This window comes from Ambystoma mexicanum, chromosome 6q, assembly GCF_040938575.1.
Source record: "Ambystoma mexicanum isolate Mex_15411 chromosome 6q, UKY_AmexF1_1, whole genome shotgun sequence".
Taxonomy (NCBI): domain Eukaryota; kingdom Metazoa; phylum Chordata; class Amphibia; order Caudata; family Ambystomatidae; genus Ambystoma; species Ambystoma mexicanum.
In genome coordinates, this window is record NC_090937.1 from 1,569,291,001 (window position 1) to 1,569,312,775 (window position 21,775).

Genomic DNA, 21,775 nt, shown 5'->3' on the forward strand with positions numbered 1-21,775 from the left:
CATGGGTTTCGACGGATCCTACCGTCCTTTTCAAATCAGGGCCAATGTATGTGTCTTGACCATTAGAAAAAGCCTTTCTGCATATGTATAAAGTCATGGGTTCAATCGCAGCCTGAATAGTCCAAGCTCCCTGACGTCCGTACGTTTGTGTCCGCGTTCGCTGGCTGGGATTGAACCCATGACTTTACACGTAATGCTGAAAAAGTGGCCCACAGTTGCAAATGGCTATTCATTCCTTTTGTGACATTGCTTGAAACACTTGTGTATAGGCGCGTTACAAATGCCTTATCATATCATATCATATCAGTACCCAAGTGGGGAGTTTTTTTTATAGAGTGTGATGCATATTGTGTATTTTTACAAATATCTATTTGCCACCACTTGTCAAAACTATTATTGCCCGATAGGCCAGTCCGAGCCTGCTGATCAAGGCTGTTCTATTTTCTTTATTAGCACATGGAAGTCATTATTGACCTCCTTTCTGCCAAATAGAATGTTTGAATGCAGTCAATAACTACTGATATTGACTGAAGTCCGGATGTTCTGACCTCAGAAGCCTCCAGTGACCGGACAGAAAGCAATCCTCGCCATACCGTTGCCAGGCCCTGCATCATCAGGACTTGCGGCCGCATATAGCCCCCCTTGGCGACCCCACCATCCATCAGCAAGTTTAGGCAACAGACTTCATCACAGATCTTAGATAGGCCAGTTAGACACTTAGGGCCTAATTACGAGGCTTGCGGGACCGGCACCCTTCATTACGGGATGCACAATTACGAGGTTCCCTTTGCAGGACCCTGTAAGGACGCCTGGTAAAACCAGGCGTCCTTTCCGGGTCCCGCGAGGGGAAGAGGGAGGTAATAACGGGCCATTTGTAATGTGCCCGTTAGTACCTCCCTCCCCGTTCCCCTTGAGCCCTATGGGGGCTCAAATGGGAATAGGGATGGGTTCCTGCAAGGAGTACTTACCGGGTCCTCCTGTGTCGGAATGACCCGGTAAGTCCTCATTGCAGGAACCCGGTATTGGAGCCCGGTATGGAGGTAGCCATGGCGCTAATAGCACCATGGCTACCTCCATACTCGTAAGGAGGCCTTTAATGTTAGTAAGTGTTTTTCTGCACTATGATCTTTCTTTTCTCTTAATCTTTTCTGATAATTGGAATGGATGGAATGGATGGAGTGAATGGGATGGACGAAAAGGATGGAGTGGATGGAGTGGATGAAAAAGATGGAGCGGATGAGTGGATGGAAAGGATGGAGCGGATGAAGTGGATGGAAAGGATGGGATGGGCGAAAAGGATGGAGCAGATGGAGCAGATGGAGCAGATGGAGCGGATGGAGTGGATGGAGTGGGTGGAGTGGATGGAACAGATGGAATGGATGGAAAGGATGAAGTGGATCGCTTTATAAATGTATGCCGCTATGTACACCCCCCTGTCCTGCTCTCGTGCTTGGTCGCAGTCGCTTTACTGATAACCACCTTATCACACTACGACGCTTACTCTCTCCTATACACCATCACTCAACTAGAACACAGCTATGCTATGACACATTCGGCCTAGGTGTTCTCATACTAACATGACCCCACGAGCACCTCATCATCCCAATTAAAACACAGCTAGCTGAGCACATACCGGCTATCTTAGGCGTCTCCTCAGGCCTAACGCAGCCAGAACTCAGTCTGGGTGTCACCCTCCAAACTGAACACATCCAACTGATTTCCTCAGCACCACACCTACCGCTAAGAAGCAGCTGTCATGCAACAACCACACCAGCTGCACACATATCCGGTGCACTCATGCACCATATGACTCTCTCTCTCTCTCTACTGACTTGACCTGCGTTCCCGAGGGCGTTCAACCTACCAGTGCTTTGAGATCATACCAGTGATACATAAGGCGCTATATAAATGCCAAATAACATAACATAACATAAAAGAACATGTGCATCTTTCTAAATGATATGGAGAACTAAACACAGTAGGGATGTTTGGACAAAAACTGAATGTGAAAAAATGTACAAAATGTTTTTATGAAATATGAGTACATGGTTTTTTAAAAAAAGATGATCTCTTTGTGCCAAATAAAAAAAGAATGTTAGTACTTGGCAAAAACAATCTTAATGTCTTAATGCATGTATTAAACCTATTTGTTTTTCGGCAATACACGTTTCTCTCCAAGCACACCCGAGAATGGGAGCACTGAAAAGTGCCTGGTCACAGACTACTACCCTTTATCTGCATAGGTAGGAGTATGAGACCAATGTTGGGGTTTATTCATCAGGCGCTTGATGGCTCTCTTCTTTCTGCATAGGAAGGGATATGAATTTAAGGTACAATGTCCTTTCGTCGCAGGATGTTTTTTCGCAGGGTTTTTTACTGCAATTTTTTTTTGGGAAAACCCATCTCATTTTTTTTGAAAATGGGGGGTTGGGGTGGAACCCCCCCACCCAAAAAAAATAAAATTCGATGGGGTTGTTCAGAAAAAAAAATTGCGGTAAAAAACCCTGCGAAAAAACATCCCGCGATGAAATGACATGAAATGACATGGAACAGAATTTAATGGACGGGTAATTTGTTGATTGGTGGGTGAAGCACTTAAAGATGCCAACAATCAAACTCTGTAGTGTCATGCCACCCATCGTATCATATGCCAACCAATCCAGTGATGTGGGAATGATGCATTTCTACCTTTATCGAAGTAAGGGTGGCCTCAGGCAGAGGCATCAGATAAATCTAACCCAATCAAATCAGTAACACCTATGATATGATATGATAAGGCATTTGTAACGCGCCTATACACAAGTGTTTCAAGGCGCGACGAGGCAGGGAGGGTGGAACAAGGGGAAGACAGACAACGATCCTACTAGGCCAGGTGTCATTCAGACCGCGCAAGTGCAGGGATAGGGGAAGGGAAAAAGTGCAAGGGGAAGGGGGAGGGGGGCGGAGTGCAGTACAAATAAGTAGAATAGAAATAAAATAATAAATAAATAGGGCCAGCTGGTGGCAAGTGCAAGGTAAGTGCAGACAAGTGCTGGGGGGGGGGGCTGTAGTGATACAGAGACAGTCACGCAGTGCAGGGGTTGCCAGGGAGGCAGTGCAAGTGAAGAGTGACTGGGCCCAGGACCGAGGTCGGTGAGAGTGGCCCAGTTGCAGAATCAGTGCAGTATTGGTGAAGAATTTAGCAGGGGAGAGGGAGAGAGAAAGCAGAAGTGAAGAGGAAGGTTTTGAGGTGCTTCCGGAACCGGAGATGGTTCTCCTCAAGTTTCAGGGAGGCAGGAAGGCTGTTCCAGAGGGAGGACCCTGCCGCGGAGAGAGATCTACCCCCAGCTCGTTGCTTCGAGAAGCGGCTGACCCTGAGGGAGTTGGAGACGGATGAGCGTAGGGCTCGGGAAGGAAGATATTTAGGAAGAGAGAGTTGAAGGTATTTAGGCCACAGGCCCCAGAAGGCCTTGTGGACAATGCAGAGGGTTTTGAACTTAATCCTCGCAGCCACTGGGAGCCAGTGTAGAGATTTCAGTCCTGGAGAGATACGGTCCCTGGGCCAAGGACAAGTCTCGCAGTTCTGTTCTGGATGAGTTGCAGAGGGCGGAGAGTGGAGGCAGGCAGATTAAGATAGAGGCTGTTACAGTAGTCCAGCTTCAAGAGAACCAGGGCTCGGGAGACAGTGAGCTTCTGGGGGAAGGAGAGGAAGGGAAGAATACCTCTGAGGAGGTGCAGCTGGTAATGTGACTTCTTAGAGACGTCAGATATATGAGGAGATACAATCTATATGTAGCCATACCCATTAACCAGACCCAATTCTAGTAGGTTTTGTAACTTGTGATGCTGTTATGATGCCATATATGACGTGTTCATGGTATGTAAAGTGTGGTTTTGTATTTGCTCTCCAAGACCTTTGAGATTGTAATGCTTGTATGCTGTTCCTGCTTTATTTGGATGATAATAAAGCTGGGCTTTGCCTTGCACTTTGTCCATTTCATCATTGAGGCTGATTCGGATTGACTCCAATTCCTCTGGCATACTTGGGAAATTTGGGCTTCCTTAACAGTAGGGATATGAATTTAATGAGGGGGTAATTCGTTGATTGGTGGGTGAGGCACTAGAAGGTTGTTCTCTTTCTGCATAGGTAGGGATATGAATTTAATGAGGGAATAATTTGTTGATTGGTGAGTGATGCACTAGAAGGTTCTCTTTCTGCATAGGTAGGGATATGAATTTAATGAGGGAGTAATTCATTGATTGGTGAGTGAGGCACTAGAAGGTTGTTCTCTTTCTGCATAGGTAGGGATATGAATTTAATGCGGGGTAATTTGTTGATTGGTGAGTGAGGCACTAGAAGGTTGTTCTCTTTCTGCATAGGTAGGGATCTGAAATTAATGAGGGAGTCATTCGTTGATTGGTGGGTGAGGCACTAGAAGGTTGTTCTCTTTCTGCATAGGTAGGGATCCGAATTTAATGAGGGAGTCATTCGCTGATTGGTGGGTGAGGCACTAGAAGGTTGTTCTCTTTCTGCATAGGTAGGGATATTAATTTAATGAGGGGGTAATTCGCTGATTGGTGGGTGAGGCAATTGAAGGGTGAGCTCTTGCAGCATAAGTAGCGTATGAGTGCAACAAAGAGGCCAGTTATTGGTAAATTTGTAAGGGAAACAAATTCTGTTCCCTTTCTGCGGAGTAAAGGGTATGAGTGCAATGAGGGGGCAATATATCTTTAGCCGGATCAGGCGTTTGATGACAGCACTATCTAGCATTTATTTAAAGGAGGGTTTGGGGGGCGTTCGGTTTGGCAAACAGAGATGTGGTCTCACATTTATGTGCATTTGGATTCCAGCATTAATTCTGAAGCAGGAGGATATTGACCAGCTTGGAAGGATGAGTTGACCAGTTATGCCTGGTGGCTCATGGTTGTAGGTAGACAATATAGCACTTTAATGGTGCTTGCCAGCACAGCCTTTAATGCTTCAGTACTTGCTTTTAAATTCACCGGTTTAGAGCTATACACATGCTCCATTGGCATTTGGATGCCAGCATTACTTTTGAAGCAGGGGGATATTGGCCAGCTTGGAAGGATGATTTGATCAGTTGTGCCTGGTGGCTCAGGGTTGTAGGTAGATAATATACAGCACTTTAATGGTGCTTGCCAGTACATCCTTTAATGCTTCAGTACTTTCTATTAATTTCACCAGTTTAGAGCTAAACACATGCTCCATTGGCATTTGGATGCCAGCATTACTTTTGAAGCAGGGGGATATTGGCCAGCTTGGAAGGATGATTTGATCACTTGTGCCTGGTGGCACAGGGTTGTAGGTAGATAATATACGGCACTTTAATGGTGCTTGCCAGTACATCCTTTAATGCTTCAGTACTTTCTATTAATTTCACCAGTTTAGAGCTAAACACATGCTCCATTGGCATTTGGATGCCAGCATTACTTTTGAAGCAGGGGATATTGGCCAGCTTGGAAGGATGATTTGATCAGTTGTGCCTGGTGGCTCAGGGTTGTAGGTAGATAATATACGGCACTTTAATGGTGCTTGCCAGTACATCCTTTAATGCTTCAGTACTTTCTATTAATTTCACCAGTTTAGAGCTAAACACATGCTCCATTGGCCGATGGCAGCCTATAAACATGAACTATTCAACTGAATTAAAAGCACACTCCACTTTAGGGGGGGCGCACAGTATTTTCCAATCCAACCAAGGCATTACGATGGTCTTGATCACACTTAAGTGGTATAAGCAGAGGGAAGAGACCATCATCTTGAGAAACCTCCAGCAGGAGTACAAGTCAGGGAGGGCTGGTTCCCCCCGGGTATGTTATGTGTGTAATGCCCCGCTCGTTCATGTCAATGCTTCTGGTGCAACCCCGGTGATTCTCGTCCCCATCCTGCTATCTCCCCATCCCTAATAATAATTTAGCATTTATATAGCGCTACGCATCTGAGCGCTGCTTATTATTACCCACAGTGTGTGGTGTTCATTTATCGACCTCGGAAGGATGAAAGGCTGAGTTTGGCCCTTCCGGGATTCGATCCTGCGTCAGCAGGCTCTGCACGGATGTCAAAGCAAGCTCTCTACTCGCTGTGCTATCGGACAGGCATAGTGATATCTACCTTCTGTTTTGCAGGCTGCCAGTACTACTACCTCCCCTGGGGGAATGTCAAGCCTGTGGTTGTGCTGTCATCGTATTGGGAGGATATCAGCCACAGGACGGATGTGCAGAACATGTTGAAGCATACGTTAGACAAACTGGTGAGTACTGTGCACTGGCATTGTTTTATTCATTTGTCTATCCTACTGGTAGTGCACGCTACAAACACAATGCAATCACAGCATATTGTCCGCTGGTTGTACAATGAATCTTTGCGACATCGAAAACAAGTATGGGCCATCATTGCTGCTTGGTACATAAGGCCCTGTCCAAGCTTGTTGCTTGCTTGAGGATTAATGAACTAGTTCCACTGTGGCCAATCCTCTCAACATGTTGTACCCAGTTTTGGTGGATGGGTAGTTGGACCCTTGCCTGGTAACCAGGAGCCTTATGAGGTCGTTCCGTAAAATGATGAGAGTTTGGCGAGTTCGGAGAGGGCTTTTCAAGAAGATCAGGTCCTGCACATCCTTTTTTGGGCAAGTAGGAGTATGGCACAGTAGAAGGCCTACCACCGCATTTGCCCGCTAATGCTTGCACAACAGAGGGAGCCTGTGCTCCTTGAAGACCAATCGTCACAGAGTCTCATTCCCTTAGACCTCTTGCTCTTCTTTTAACAATTATTATTATTCATTGGAAGGTATTTGATTGAAACTTTTGGTGTTGATTCTGTCCGAAAAATAAAACTGACCAAAAGACAAAGTTTCTTATGCAGAAACACTCTTTCCTCTTCTGAAATTTCATAACATTATTTAGTTATTTTTGTTTTTGGTTTATTAAGCAAACCTTACAGGTACAGCTATAATTTAAGAAACTCTGCAATTATGGGTAGTAACTGAACAGTACCAATCCTTTTTACACCAGAAGTCACTTAAGGGTCTGATTTTAGGTCCTGTGTAATGCACATGAACAGCGTAAAAGCCTTGCGTAAGTCTTTTACATCTTTCATTTGTGTGACACCCCATTTTCCTCCATTTCTAAGCCAATATGAGGGGTGGACGCAACTTGCTCCCTTCCTTTCCACCATACAAATACTCCAGCATTTGTGCCGTAATGGATTTTCATGATTTTAGTCTTAGACACACTTGAGTGACTTGGCAGACTACACGGTTACAGGCCTGGATTACTGACCACGCCCCTGCTTCGTTTCAAGAACTGACGCAGTGTTTGTAGCGTGCATGTACGAAGTGTGATAGAAAGTGCAGTCAGCATTGGGAGTGGAGTGACTTGGCAGCCTACACGTTTACTGGCTTGGATTACGGGGCCGCCTCCCCACTTCGTTACAAAAACTGACGCAGCAAGCATAGTGCAGTCAGCAGTCTGCAGGTGGCGTGGTGAATGCCGACATCTTATATTCTTATCGTCAGTAGCCAGCTTCGAACATAAGTTGTTGACTCCAGGTCAGTGCCTATAAGGTAGTCTATTTATTTGTGTTTCTCAGGCCAACCTTGGTAACACATTGGGGGTCATTCCAAGGTAGGCGATAAGGGATTACCGGCACCAGTAAGGAGACCAGTGCCGGTAATCCCCTACCACCCTATTCTGAGGTCCCTTAGCGGGAACCTTAAGGGACGTGTGGTCAGACCACACGTCCTTTACGGGTCCCGCTAAGGGACCAGGGCGCTAATAACGGGCTTGCTATTCGCGAGCCCGTTATTAGCGCCCTCCCCATCCCCCCATGGGGGCTCAAATGGGAAAGGGGAATGGTTTGTTCACTGGGGTCGGAATTGACCGGTAAATCCCCATGGAACAAGACCGGACACGGTACGGTATGGGAGGCAGCCATGGTGCTAATAGCACCATGGCTACCGCCCATCTTGTAATGACACCCTTTGTTACCAAATCCAATTTTGGGAGCTTAGTGGTTACAAGTATGAAATGTAATTTAAGGAGAGTGGCGAGAGACCCATTACAAGAAGCATCCAATCGCCAGTCTGGCATTCCTATTGATGCATCAAATGTAGATATGCCAGGGAAAGCTTCTAATCCCAGAATATTGAGCATACGTGAGTAGATGACATCTTTTTTCCCCATCTGACAAATGGTTACATGTCAGACAATAGATGTAATTGAATCAAATGTTCAATGTGGCCAAAATGAGGTAGTCAAAGTTTCTACATGGCAAGTGGAGGATACTCCAATTGACAACAATTCACTACTACAAATCTGTATGGAGTTGCAGAAAGAAACCAACACAGCTAGAGACACGTAATCAGATAGCGCTCAAGCTAAAGAGCTATCTAGCGTCATAGAGTCCAATATGTCGGCATCCCCTAATCTGGACCAGTTTACAGATGTCACACGGAACTCCATACAGTATACGTATGATACTTCATCAATTGAGACTGCATCTAATCAAATGCAGATTTTCATGAATTCAATCTTGACGGCATGCACAATGAAATGATCAAAAAGCATCAAGTTCCATAACTAATTTTAGAAGCAGCATAGGGCCTAAACGAAGGAAATTGTCCTCATTCATCAATACTGCAAAAGAGTGTGGTGGCACAGACTATAGAATCAGAGGTAATCACCAATCACTTCATACAGGAAATTGAAGGGGCAGATAGCCTCGGACAGGTGACAGAAACTACTTTTGACACTCTGAAACATTCTAAAACCTTGGATCAAAAAAATTACAAGAACCATATCAGATTTGAGCCCAGACCGACCCCATGAAGGGGGAAGCAAAGGTCTTGGGCGTAAGACGCTAAAAAACTCATAAAAGCAAGGAAAAATAAAAAGGCAATGACAGAGGTTAATTAAAGTAGGTCTTCATCGATGAATTGAATGATCTTGGTGCAGGTTATAATAGCTGAAACAGTAGAAATTCAAAATGAGAATGTAATCAAACATAAGAGAAAGAAAAAAATTAAGAAAAAAAACAGAGGAAGTGGTGGCTATGCTGGATGCATGGGTGAAGCGTCTGGCTGCAGTGGATAACAAAGTCCGTCTAGTGCTCCCGCCAGGTGCAGTGATAACTGACCCAACTAGGGTGGAACCGGAGATCGAGGAAACCATCTTCAGTGTTTATGATGAAGAGGAGAGCATAACCGATCTTATAGTCACACCCATTGCACCGAGATCTAAACTTGCGCCAAACGGCTTAAAGTTGTGGAGAAACCTGTTATCTAAAAACTCTCCAGTTCTCATGACCATCTATCAATATCCATGGTTGCACTATTTCCATCAACGAATGTGGAGGCCCTCAATCTATCATTTGTGTTAAATTTACTACACACTATTCCCCAGCTACATCTATTGATATCCAAGGATAACGACCTGGTCTTTCTAGCAGACGAATGGACACCAAGCAACAATAAATCTACATTTGATTCTACACATCTCATGCAAATGATTTTGCTATGACTTACAATCCATCATTCATGAAAATTGGCTTCTAATTTGAGAGAAATTCTGAGTAGTTGTAACATTTGCATCAATTTTTTTCAAATGAAATTAAAGTTACATGCTCTACTATTGGGCAAAAAGAGAGTTATAGTGAGGCTTTGGGTGAGCATCAGATGGAGGCACGGCCACCTTTAACTTGGGACTGGCTACCTGATGGTCTATTGTCGAGTAGCTGTAAGACTAGGTCCTAGCACGAGAATGATTTCAATCAGCCTCTTCCCTTGGAATACTAGAGGCCATGCATATTATACAATGGACAGAGAGGGGCTGATTATAATTCCCAATATGATGTGTTTGCATTTGAAGAAACATTGTTGCTACATAACATTTGTATGGATGGTGTGATGGGTAGTGAGTATTAGTCGGACACAGAGGTATGATTTCATTGCTATAAACGTTTATTCAAGAAAAAGGGGTTGGAGGAAAACCTACATGTCACTATAACTTTAAGAGGTTTCCCTGCCTCAACTGAAATAACTAGTGTCAGGATGTCCAAAAGTAAAAGTCCTCTGTCTTGTGTCCAAAACCTAAGCTGACCCTCACATTCTAAACTAGTCATAAAGTGGAAGGGCACATGTCCTCTTAACTGCGTCTTGCAGCTATATTTTGCAAGTTCAACTTAATGTTACAAAGTAGTGCAAAAAGGAAACAAACAACCAATGTTCCACAAGGAGATGAAAGGGTTTCCCTTCCCCTAGAATTCCACAATTCCTTGATAACACAGCATCTGAAGATATCAATAGATCCTCACGCCCTTCAATGTTGCCACAAAATAAAGAATTACCTTTTCCTCTGGTTCACAAGGTTTGCACACATCAAGGTGTGGTTTTTCCTCTCTTGTCAACCATAGGTTTTAAGACATCAATTTATATGGCTCACGATATCAAATAGTATCCCCTCTCTTGACAGAACGGTTCAACAACATATGTACAGTCTTAATCTTTTCCAGACAGTGTACATGGTATACTCTCCTGCCAGGTATTGTTCAAGTTTACTTGCATTATGCTTTACAGTCTTATATTCTCTTCACATGCCTGGCGGACTCTCCTGCCTGGACTTCTCACATGCATATATTTGAAATTTAGGGAAATTTAGGGAAATCAGGTCTGAGCTCCAGACCTGATTTCAGTGTACCTGGTATACTCTCCTGCCAGGACTTCGCCAAACCTCATAGAGTTTTCCCCTCTGGCAATATTGGGTCCTTGACACGTCCCAGTTGGCTCTTGTCAATGCTTGGTCTTACTTCATTACTTCCCCTGTATGGGAGTTCCTGTTTCTCCCAGTCTCTTTCTTACAATATAATCAATGCTTGTTTATCTGTTACAATCCCTTAATCCCTTAATCACATTCTCTAAATGGAGTCCTCACTTTTTTCTGAAGCGCCTAAGTGTTTCCCTTTGTTTGCCTGTGCTAATCAGTACTTTCAGGCTGCTTCGGTGTCCTCTGTGGGTGGAATTTGCTGAAGCAGTCTTCCTTCTCTTCACGTCAGCGTCTCCAGCACTTTCCGGTCTTCTCAGGCTCTTGTATTCACGTCGGAGCTTCCACTGCCCAGTGTCTCATGCCAGCTGTATTCCCGGTCTATTGTCTCTCCTGCTACTCAACCGTTCTTCTGCTCTGCTGCACTCCACAACGCTTCTTCTTCTCGATCAGCATTGAGAAAGGAGATTCAACATCTTTCAATCTTGTTACAACTTTTAAACTTCCCGGTGTGGATCATCTGATCAGAAAGACTAGACCTCATCACAGGCTACTAGCTGTTGTTAATACGCATTGCTCTTGTCCTCTTCCTCAGCACAGTTAATTTGTGGGAACCAAAATGTATTTGTTCATGGCTTTCAAAGTCTTTTACTGCACAGTATGTCATAGTGGATTGAGACAGATATAGGGTATTATTACTATCAGCCCTTTCAAGGGAGGGGTCTGTTATGTGTTTCCCAAGATCAACTGCCTGCATTCTCTGAGGTTGGTCTCCCTATGTTGTCCTCCCACAGATAGCCACCCCCCGGGTTGAAGTCACAAAGCTTCTTCCCTTCCCTGAACACATGTGGGAAGACTTTCCCCGGGGAGTCAGTGACGTCTTTGTCAGATTCATCACAATTCATCACAGAGCGTTATTGTGTAATTACCCTCTTGTCATGGAGGGGTAGGTTAGGATGCCTGAGTGGTGGATTGTTATTGGGGAAAAGACCCACATCCCATTAAAGGAATACACAGTAGGTTTTGAAGAATGATAATATAGTATGCGGGTAAATACATATGGGACTTGAACATGAATCGGGTCATGGATTGCAGCAAATAAAAATGTGGCTGAATACAGTATATGACCCTCCTGGTGGAAACCAAACTAATTCAATAATGCTATATATAAAACAAACGTGATTAATGAATGGCAATGGGATCAACCCAATAGGGATTTTTTGTATGTGGAAACCTTAATGCCTACTGTGATGAAACAAAGGCTGTTACTACTTCGAATATTCTGTTGGCTCATTACACAGATAAGTTTGTGGAAAAGGGCAAAAAGTAATTACATTTTTTTGCAAACTTTGGCCTAAACATGCTACACAGCATATACGGTGATGGCCCAACACAGACATGCACGTGAGCAACAGGGAGAGGTGTAGTAACATAGAGTATGCATGTATGACGCTAAATGCTGTTAGAAATCCAAAGCTATCATTACACCCAAAAGGTGATCATGCAAGAATCACATTCAGTTTAAACACATCATCATGCAATCGTCATGAGATATACGCGTGGGAATATTCGCTTAACCTGCAAGGCAATCGATTATATGGCATCTGGGAAACACACATAAATGAAACTGTGTAATTACCTCAGATCGCCTGCTTAATCATTACTGGGAAGAGCTGGATGGCAATATGATTATTGAGAGACTAACACATACAGTTCAGTTGGTTGGCAGAACTATGATTAAAACAACAGCATGTACTGATGCCCCTCGGTACAGAACATTTGATGCCCGTATTGGCTGTAAAAAGAGGGATCTAAAAAGAAACTTACGTGCTGTTTCCAGTCCCTCAAATATGGATACATGCAGCAAAAGGATAAAAATAATTAACCTGAAAACCAAATTTTAAAATTGGCTGTGTGCCACTAAAATTCACTAAATACGGTTCCATGGCAGTTTACGTATAGAACGTTGTGAAGTAACAATACTATTAATTTCTGGAGGCTAAGGAATAAGTATGTGACCTACAGTAGCACGGGAGAAGTGAATCCATTCGCGGGGGAACAGTGGAAGGAGCACAGTTGTACAATGTATTATGGTCCCAATCAACTGGTAACTAAGGCAGAGAAGGGATATACAACCAGTTGCGTTGATTATTTTGAAGAGATAAACCTAATTCGTTGTATCACCTCTTTACGCACTACCGGTGCCTGATGGGCTGTCAAATAAAATAATTAAACGTAACCCGCCTCTGTGTGCACGTGTATTGAACCGACTATTTGAGAAGATATATCAAACGGTTATTATATCCGATTCATAGAAGTTGTCACATATAATCCTGATATAAAAAAAAGGCCAGAGAACTGACCCAGAAAACTACAGATTAATAGCCATGCAAGATGTTATTAGTAAAATCTTCACTGACCTTATATTAAGAGCAATTTATAAATGGGTGTAGGAATGTAATGTTTTACCTCCCCAACAGGATTCAGGGCAGTGCATGGAATTACTCCTAACATCTGGATAGTAAAATATCTGATTGAGAAAACAAGAAGCACTAAGGGCTGGGCATTAGTAGATCTGAGAGGCACTGTAGGTTCTGTGTGAAGGAAAGGAATCCACAAGGCATTTACTATGCAATGTGATTCCATTGCACCGTTATATGAATCCCACTACTGTAAATGGGTCCATGACATCAGATTCAAAACTGATGAAATTTGTCCTTTTGTGGTTTCGGTTAGATCCATTGTTTTTTTCAAACATGTTTATCTTATGGAAAAACTATTAATTGATTTCGCAAAAATGTAATATTGAAATTGAAATAGGACAAGTATTTTAGAAGCGATTTATTATATGTAGTGTCAGGTGATTTGTATATCTGATGTAATTTGTATATTCGTTCTCTATGTTTGTTTAGTGCTGAAGGTTCTGTGTGAACAGTTGATACCAAATAAATACATTAATTACAAATGTAAGAATAAGAAACAAACAGGGAAATGTTCTTTTCCTTTTCTTTCGCCTCTATAAGACCCTGGCATATCAACCATTGAGTACCTGGATTAATAATGTGCAATATATTTAATAGAAATGACCCAGAGACAATAATTTCTAAATGTAAGTACATATTATTAGTGTGTTATTGTTGTGGAACTAGCTGTGTAAAGATTGATAACATTTAAAAAAAATAGGAAATTCACTTGAGAGGTCTTAATTACCCGCCTATCACATTGGTGACCTTCATATCATGTTCTTATAAGGCCAAAGACAAAATACGCCATCCAGATTACCATACAATTAAGTGGGACTGTTCCAATCAGAGCATATGGATTTATGGATATCGGCTATAATGTTCTCATGAAAAAGAAACTGCAGAAAAAATACTGGTTATATGAAAATGCTGATTGAAATGAATGGATGCCATTATCAGTCATCAATAACTTATTAGAAAATGCAACTGGAATATTCTCCATGGCAGTTCCTTAGATGTCCACTAACCTGTAGGCAACACCTTGATCCAATGGAAACAGTCTGGCCAACTGGAAATTGCACAAGGGATATTTATCGTTGAGTTCAAAGATCAGTGAACACCTCTTCACAGGTTTTGGCCTTTATGCATCCATGCTGATGAGGAGCAGAGGCATATCCGGGCGAGGGCACAATGCAGACAGTAATGTGCTATTGGCATGGTGCATTAGAGAGTGCACAATTCAGGTGCCATTCTGGGATACAGGATCTGCCATCGGAAATGGCACAGTGTGGGCAGATTCCGGCCACACTCAGAATTCGTGGGTAGCGAGAATGCTGCAGGAGTTGGCTCCACACCCACAAGCACATCTCTAAATCATGAAGTGATGCCCTCAGGATGCACCAGACCCTGCGTTAGTGGTCTCTGTGATGATCTCGCCCCTTGAGGACCGGGCACAGAGAAAAGCTCAGTACTGCATGTCTAATCCCCAGAGAGAACCACTCATGACATTGTGTTAGAATATCTCCTGTCCTGATCAGGGTACCCACAGAAGAATATATTTTATGCCCAACTAGGTACATTTGTAATATCTTGCCTATTGGAATATCAATCTTGCAACGCTTGACTTTAATGGTTGTAGTACTGTTGTCTGTTGTCTTTTTCTCCCAAATGCCATCTGGAGAATCATTTAATTGCGGGTATAACTAGTATGGTTTCTGTATAACGATATGCTATAGGTTAGGTTGATGCACTAGTGTCTATTAATTAACACAAAACCCTAAGCAGAACACATCTACACATGTCGCTGTTGGTCCTGATGAGCCCATTCTCTATTTAAGTCGAAACATACGTAGTTGTATCTACCCTGCCATACTATAAGTCATTTGAGGACACCCAGTCTATTGTGAGAAATGGATAAAGGTCTTTGCTGACTATTCCTGTATGGATTGGTAGATAAAATGAGGCCTTCATTATAAGACTGGTCCTTTGGAATAACGTTACGCGTAGTCGTGGATATATGATGGAGCGGTCAAAGCAACTCTTACAATAACAACACAATGTTTAAGGTACAGTATAAGACACATAGAGCATTCAACATGAGATAGTCAACACAAAGATGTTGTGAGAGTAAGCATTTGTTTTCTGTGAAGGTGAGTTTTTGTTTTGTAGGGACAGGTAAGTAATTCTTTAATAAGGAAGGTCTTTTCAGTGTTCTGAGGTCAGGATGCTACTTATTAGGGTGCCTGCAAATGGCGAAAGTTTAGTGTATACTCTGGTAAACCCAATCCAGTGCTCAGGATCCTGGCGTTGCCCATGGATCCAAATCCGCAGAACTAGATATCTTATAGGATAGGAATAAATGGGAAAGGCGGACCAAGCCCTCAACGGATGAATTGGATATGGTCCTGAGCTGCCGTACCCCTGAATATAAACATGAGCCAATGTCACTCAGGCCGTTATTCACAATAGGCCAACATACGCTAACAAACTTTATTGGGTTGGAAAGTCAAGGTTCTCCAGTGGCAGCGGTCTGCTCCGGTATTTAACCAACAGTTCAAGTGGTGACAACCTTGTACCGCAGGCAAGCAGGATGGCTGGGGGCCTGCTGGAGAAAAGGTTGATCCAAAGAAAAGTTTAAATATTAGAGCCGGAGAATGGTGCAGCTCTGCTGTTCAAAGTTGGCACTGTTTCAGTACCAGTCAGTGCCCAGGATTCGCAACCCAGGTAAAGAAGTGCATTCCTGGTGTGTCACGGAAGTTCCGGTAATAATTTGCTTGGGGCTCTATATGGGTTTATAGTGATATTTTCGAATTCAATAATTTCGAATGCATTAATTTCGAATCAATAATGTTGAAAAAAAAGTCTATTTTATTTTTTAATGGAGGGCTCCCCCTACCTCCCGATTTTTTAAATAACCCTTTTTTTACTAGCCAGACCCCCAAAAAAAACATAAAATAAAAAAAAAATATTCAACATTTTTTTTCGACATTCTTTTTTTTTTAATTAATGCATTCGAAATTATTGATTCGACATTTTAACTGCACACCCTCTATATGTTACTGGTGCTGAGGGCTTTCCTGTGCTTTCATCTCATCTTCATGCAGGTATAGGCATCTGTGCTTCTTGGGGGACAGGGGTCCTTTGAGGCTTTCACCTGAGCTGTTCCTGTGGATTTAGGGAAAGGGAACACTGATCTAGCAGCGCTCTCTGGTCTCTTGAGAAGTGCAGTCTCCAGAGGAACACTCAGATATTATTGGCCATCAGATTGGTCTTGGCAAGTTGCAGCAACACCTCTTCATCTTGATCTTCTTTTGCCTGCCGTCCTTCTTGTGCTTCTGGACTCGCCCCAGGGCTCCTCAAAGATAGGGAGCAGACTTTCAGGATAAATAGCAATATTGGAAGCTGAGTACAAAAACAGCATCCATTCAAACATTTGACAGCGTTCCATTTACTTGTGGTCACTGCATTCACACTTCTTGGGGAAAACACTCCAGATGCGGTCCCCCTCAGGAATGCTACATGTGGTTTCCCCTCAGGAATGCTACATGCCAATCAAGCAACCAACAGGATCCTAGCTTCTCCTTCCCTGACCTCCGAGCTACCAACAGGATCCTAGCTTCTCCTTCCCTGACCTCCGAGCTAGATAGAAGCTGTGACCACATGCCAATCAAGCAACCAACAGGATCTTAGCTTCGCCTTCCCTGACCTCCGAGCTAGGTAGAAGCTGTGACCACATGCCAATCAAGCAACCAACAGGATCTTAGCTTCTCCGGCTCTCACCTCTGAGCTAGGTAGAAGCCGTGACCACATGCCAATCAAGGATCCAACAGGATCTTAGCTTCTCCTTCCCTGACCTCTGAGCTAGGTAGAATCCGTGACCACATGCCAAACAAGGATCCAACAGGATCTTAGCTTCTCCTTCCTTGACCTCCGAGCTAGGTAGAAGCCGTGACCACATGCCAATCAAGCATCCAACAGGATCTTAGCTTCTCCTTCCCTGACCTCCGAGCTAGGTAGAAGCCGTGACCACATGCCAATCAAGCATCCAACAGGATCTTAGCTTCTCCGGCTCTCACCTCCGAGCTAGGTAGAAGCTGTGACCACATGCCAATCAAGGATCCAACAGGATCTTAGCTTCTCCGGCTCTCACCTCTGAGCTAGGTAGAAGCCGTGACCACATGCCAATCAAGGATCCAACAGGATCTTAGTTTCTCCTTCCCTGACCTCCGAGCTAGGTAGAAGCCGTGACCACATATGGCTTCATCTAGTTCTCGAATGGAGAACTGTTTAGCAGCAATGGGCATATATAGGATTTCGGGGCATCTGTAAGGTAATATCTGAACACCCACATTAAGTCACAGCTTTCTATGAGAGGAGACTGACACAGGGACAGGACATATGAAGGATACCCTAAAGCTGAGACTAAATCTCTCTAAAGGGCAACACTAGGTTTGAAAGCACCGATGGAGACCCACACATCTCTCATCACACTGCCTGCCAGGTTTACTCCATCCTGCCCCCTCATCCCCCTCGGCAGTCTTCCATACGTCTTGTACCTGTAGTCTTCCAGGCCTTCTGTAGCTCTTCAAATGTCAGAGGTAAACTGAAATTTAAATCTGGAACAATAAATGCAGTCCAATAATAGCATACAAAATCAACAAAACAATTTATTTTAAAATTCATGTGAAAAACGTAATAGAAAAGTACATACAAAGACAACACTACATAAATGCATAACATCAGTGGTAAATCATTCAAGGGAGAGGAAGGATAGCTCAGGGGCAACACGTTTGTCTTGGAAGCAAGAACATGCAGCACAACACAGGTTCGAATCCCAATCACACACTTACAGACCACTCGTTGTTATTAATCGTTTTATAAATGGGCAATTATAATTATAACCTCACACACATTAAGACACCCCAAATACGCACAAAACATTCAACAACAACATACTGCAGCAGATATGGACTAACTAAAACAAACAAGGCGTGTGTGAACAAATCACAACCGCAATTACCTAAGAAAATCCAATGAATAAAAATGCATGTAGCCAGGAGGAGTACCTAATGAATACATTGTTATATGTATCTAATGGCTACTTCATAGCACCAACTAGTTTCGACGTGATGAATTCAATTACATACATTGTCTTCAGGGCAAAGAGACAAGTCCTGAAACATATTGGGCATGTATAAGTTGAAGAAGAACTGCGTTTTATTACTACAAAGTAATTCAAACCATACTTACAAATCAATTGTGGCCGCACAATTCAAAATGTCGTGTAAAGATCAGGATACCTGCATTAATTGGGAACCCTGATCTCCAATGGGGTCATACAACAAATGTCAGCCACCTAGTTCCATCCCAGATGTAACCCATGCATAGCATTCCTTTCATTTACCAATTCATCCAGAGGAGTGACTTCCAGTGAGTATGGTGAGGCTCAACCACATTGAAGCGTCCAGGAACAGGTATGTATCACACCCCCATGGCCTGAACACCCTCCTTCAGCAGGTCCTCAGGAGTTCTGTGATCACTTCTCCATCACTGTCTGACTGACAGTCAGGAGGAGTGCCCCAGGGAAAAGGGGCACAACCTTGCTTCCGTTGCATCTTGCGGGGTCTGCTCTCTTTTTTTAATGATGATTTTATTTATTGAGCATGGACCCAGCTTTGAGAAGCAATGGAGCGCTTTTCAGAGGTATACAATAGTACAGATGCATAACGGAGCACTTTTCAGCAGTTCAGATGCATAACGGAGCACTTTTCAGAGGTATACAACAGTACAGATGCATAATGGAGCACTTTACAGCAGTACAGATGCATAACAGAGCACTTTTCAGCAGTACAGATGCATAACGGAGCACTTTTCAGAGGTATGCAACAGTACAGATGCATAATGGAGCACTTTACAGCAGTACAGATGCATAACAGAGCACTTTACAGCAGTACAGATGCATAACAGAGCACTTTTCAGAAGTACAGATGCATAACGGAGCACTTTTCAGAAGTACAGATGCATAACGGAGCACTTTTCAGAGGTATGCAACAGTACAGATGCATAACAGAGCACTTTACAGAGGTATGCAACAGTACAGATGCATAACAGAGCACTTTTCAGAGGTATGCAACAGATGCAGTGGGTGTAGGATACAGAAGGGCACAGAGGAGGTGGTACAGCTGTACAGGGGGCGGAGATGAGAGAGGTGGACAGCGTCTTAAGATATAGGCGGTGCAGTGGGTGGCGTGATGGCCTATGTGTTGAGGTGGAGAGACTCCTTGAAGAGGTGGGTCTTGAGTTATTTTCTGAATTGTAGGAGACCATGGCGAGTCTGGGGAGCGGGTTTAAACTCCTTGGTCAGCAAGAAAACACAGGTGTTGCTGTTGAAGCTATATTTCGGAGAGGTTTTAAGAGATCTGAACTTCAAAACTGCAATCACTGCATCACTGGGTCTGCATCATTGATTCCAACCCTGCCTGTTCATGATATGAGAGTGGCAAAAGCAGTGTTTCCCTTTTTATCCCTTGAATGGCCGCCAGGCACCAAACCATTAAACAGATCGACCTAGAGCTTACCTGCTCTTATCTGAGCCTGTCCATTGTTTGCAATATTTTGAAAGCCATACTATGATGTTTTTCTGTTGTTGTGGAGTTATTGTAACTATGGTGTTATATCTCAACTCTTTTATGTATATGATCATTACTTCATGTATGTATGTATTAGCAACAACCAACTGTATTTTAATCAACATGTTTTCCCTTGACCACTTGCATGATTCTAAGTAGTCTATGTGCTTCCATGTCTCCCCTCCTGCTCTGGCAGGTGCATTGTGGTGTGATGGAATCCACCACATAGATGCATACATGTCAGCCCTCTGGAGAGCTCTGGCAGCTCCAGCCTTATCAGCGGACCAGGGCATTTGTAAGGATATACTTAATAAATAATGTGGGAGTACAAGTCTGACTTACCTCATTCCTGGCTACTTCACATATTGTTCACCTAACATGGTAGCGCTTTTCTAATCAAAGCAAAAACAGAAAACAACTCCTGTTAGGTGAACTTTTGCTGCACAAATGCAGTCCTTCCCTCAACAAATGTTTTAACACAACCTTCCACAGTTCTATAATTTACAGAAGTTCAACCTCAAAAGGTAAGCACTTATAAATATATAAAACATAGGTGCCAACCGTGACGTTATATTTTTGTGAGGTTTGAATATATCTGAACTTCAAAACTTCAATGTTTACCCAATGGATCTGCATGAATGAGCTCACCTGAGGCTGTTCCTGATATGGGAATTGAGTTAGCGGTGTTCCCTTTTCATCCTCTGAATGCCCCTCACTGGATGGTTGGGGCATTCTGGGTGATACAGTCTGACCGCCACATGCACATCCCAAATACCTACCACATCCTGGTACTCGTTCAGGATTAATGGTTTGGCTGTGATGGGTTAAAATGTTGGCCCATAAGATCATTATGCCGTCATTGAAAAGGCGGTGGGTATTTTGTTTATGAAATAAAGAAAATTGTAATGAAATAAAAGAAATAAAATCAGGTGTGTCTCCCCGAGGAGGCATCAAGTTGGGATCATCAGAGCAAATGGGTTGGTAAATCATCCAGGAAAAAGCCTAAAGTACAGGTGCTTCTTGTTAGGGGACCAGCCTTAGGTCTTTCGCCCGGACAGCCAGTATGATTGTTTCCAAGAGGTGTTGCAAGTTGCAGCGGCAGTGGGTGGATTAGAACCAGAGGTCAAAGCAGCGTGTTATATTTCATTTTGCCATACTGTACTTAAAAGAGCTTAGCTCTGGTATTTATTTATTTATTGCCTTTATTATACGTCCAAACCCGTGTGTGTCACGGCGTAGTTACAGACCTCTTGAGATAAATGGACACAGTTACAATTAACAATATTTACAAAGTGCGGTATATCTGAAAAGTGTCACACTGAGGGTGACTATAGCTATCACGCCACGTATATCTGAAAAGTGTCACACTGAGGGTGACTATAGCTATCACGCTACGTATATCTGAAAAGTGTCACACTGAGGGTGACTATAGCTATCACGCTACGTATATCTGAAAAGTGTCACACTGAGGGTGACTATAGCTATCACGCCACGTCCTGGCATGGTCAGTAACCGCGTGAGCCAAGGCAGGCCGGAGTGAAGCGAGGGATCTGGACCTTTTTCACAGGGAGAGTCTTACCTCAATCAAGGTGGCACCGCCCTAGGAAGGGCCACAGGTGGCTGGAAAATGTGGGTACTCGTCCTCTTTTCCAGCCACCTAAAGACCCTTCCCTGGTGCATTTCTCGAATCACTGCTCATACACTTAACTCTTTCGACTAAACTCTCCACTGAACCCTTTCCAGCCCATCATGTGTTAAAATAAAAACACGATTCATGTTCATCCATGATTCACAGGAAGAGAACAGAATCAATGTGGAGCCCAAACACAGGGTTTCACGGTGATGCAAATGAGGACTGGCTGCTTCATGGCAAATGCAAGATAGGTATTGACAAAGAAATTGACACAACTATAAAGCAAATGCGGTGCC

The 21,775-nt window shown here is 43.4% G+C and overlaps 1 protein-coding gene across 9 annotated transcripts in view; it reads left to right on the forward strand.

The window, feature by feature from the left end:
- DYSF (dysferlin) overlaps positions 1-21,775 on the forward strand; it is a 1,254,081-nt gene that overhangs the window by 511,172 nt on the left and 721,134 nt on the right. For all 9 annotated transcript variants that reach the window (XM_069632290.1, XM_069632293.1, XM_069632296.1 and 6 more), the window contains one exon: positions 6,127-6,251. In XM_069632290.1, coding sequence (XP_069488391.1) covers positions 6,127-6,251 — 125 coding nt within the window. The remainder of the gene's footprint in view (positions 1-6,126; positions 6,252-21,775) is intronic.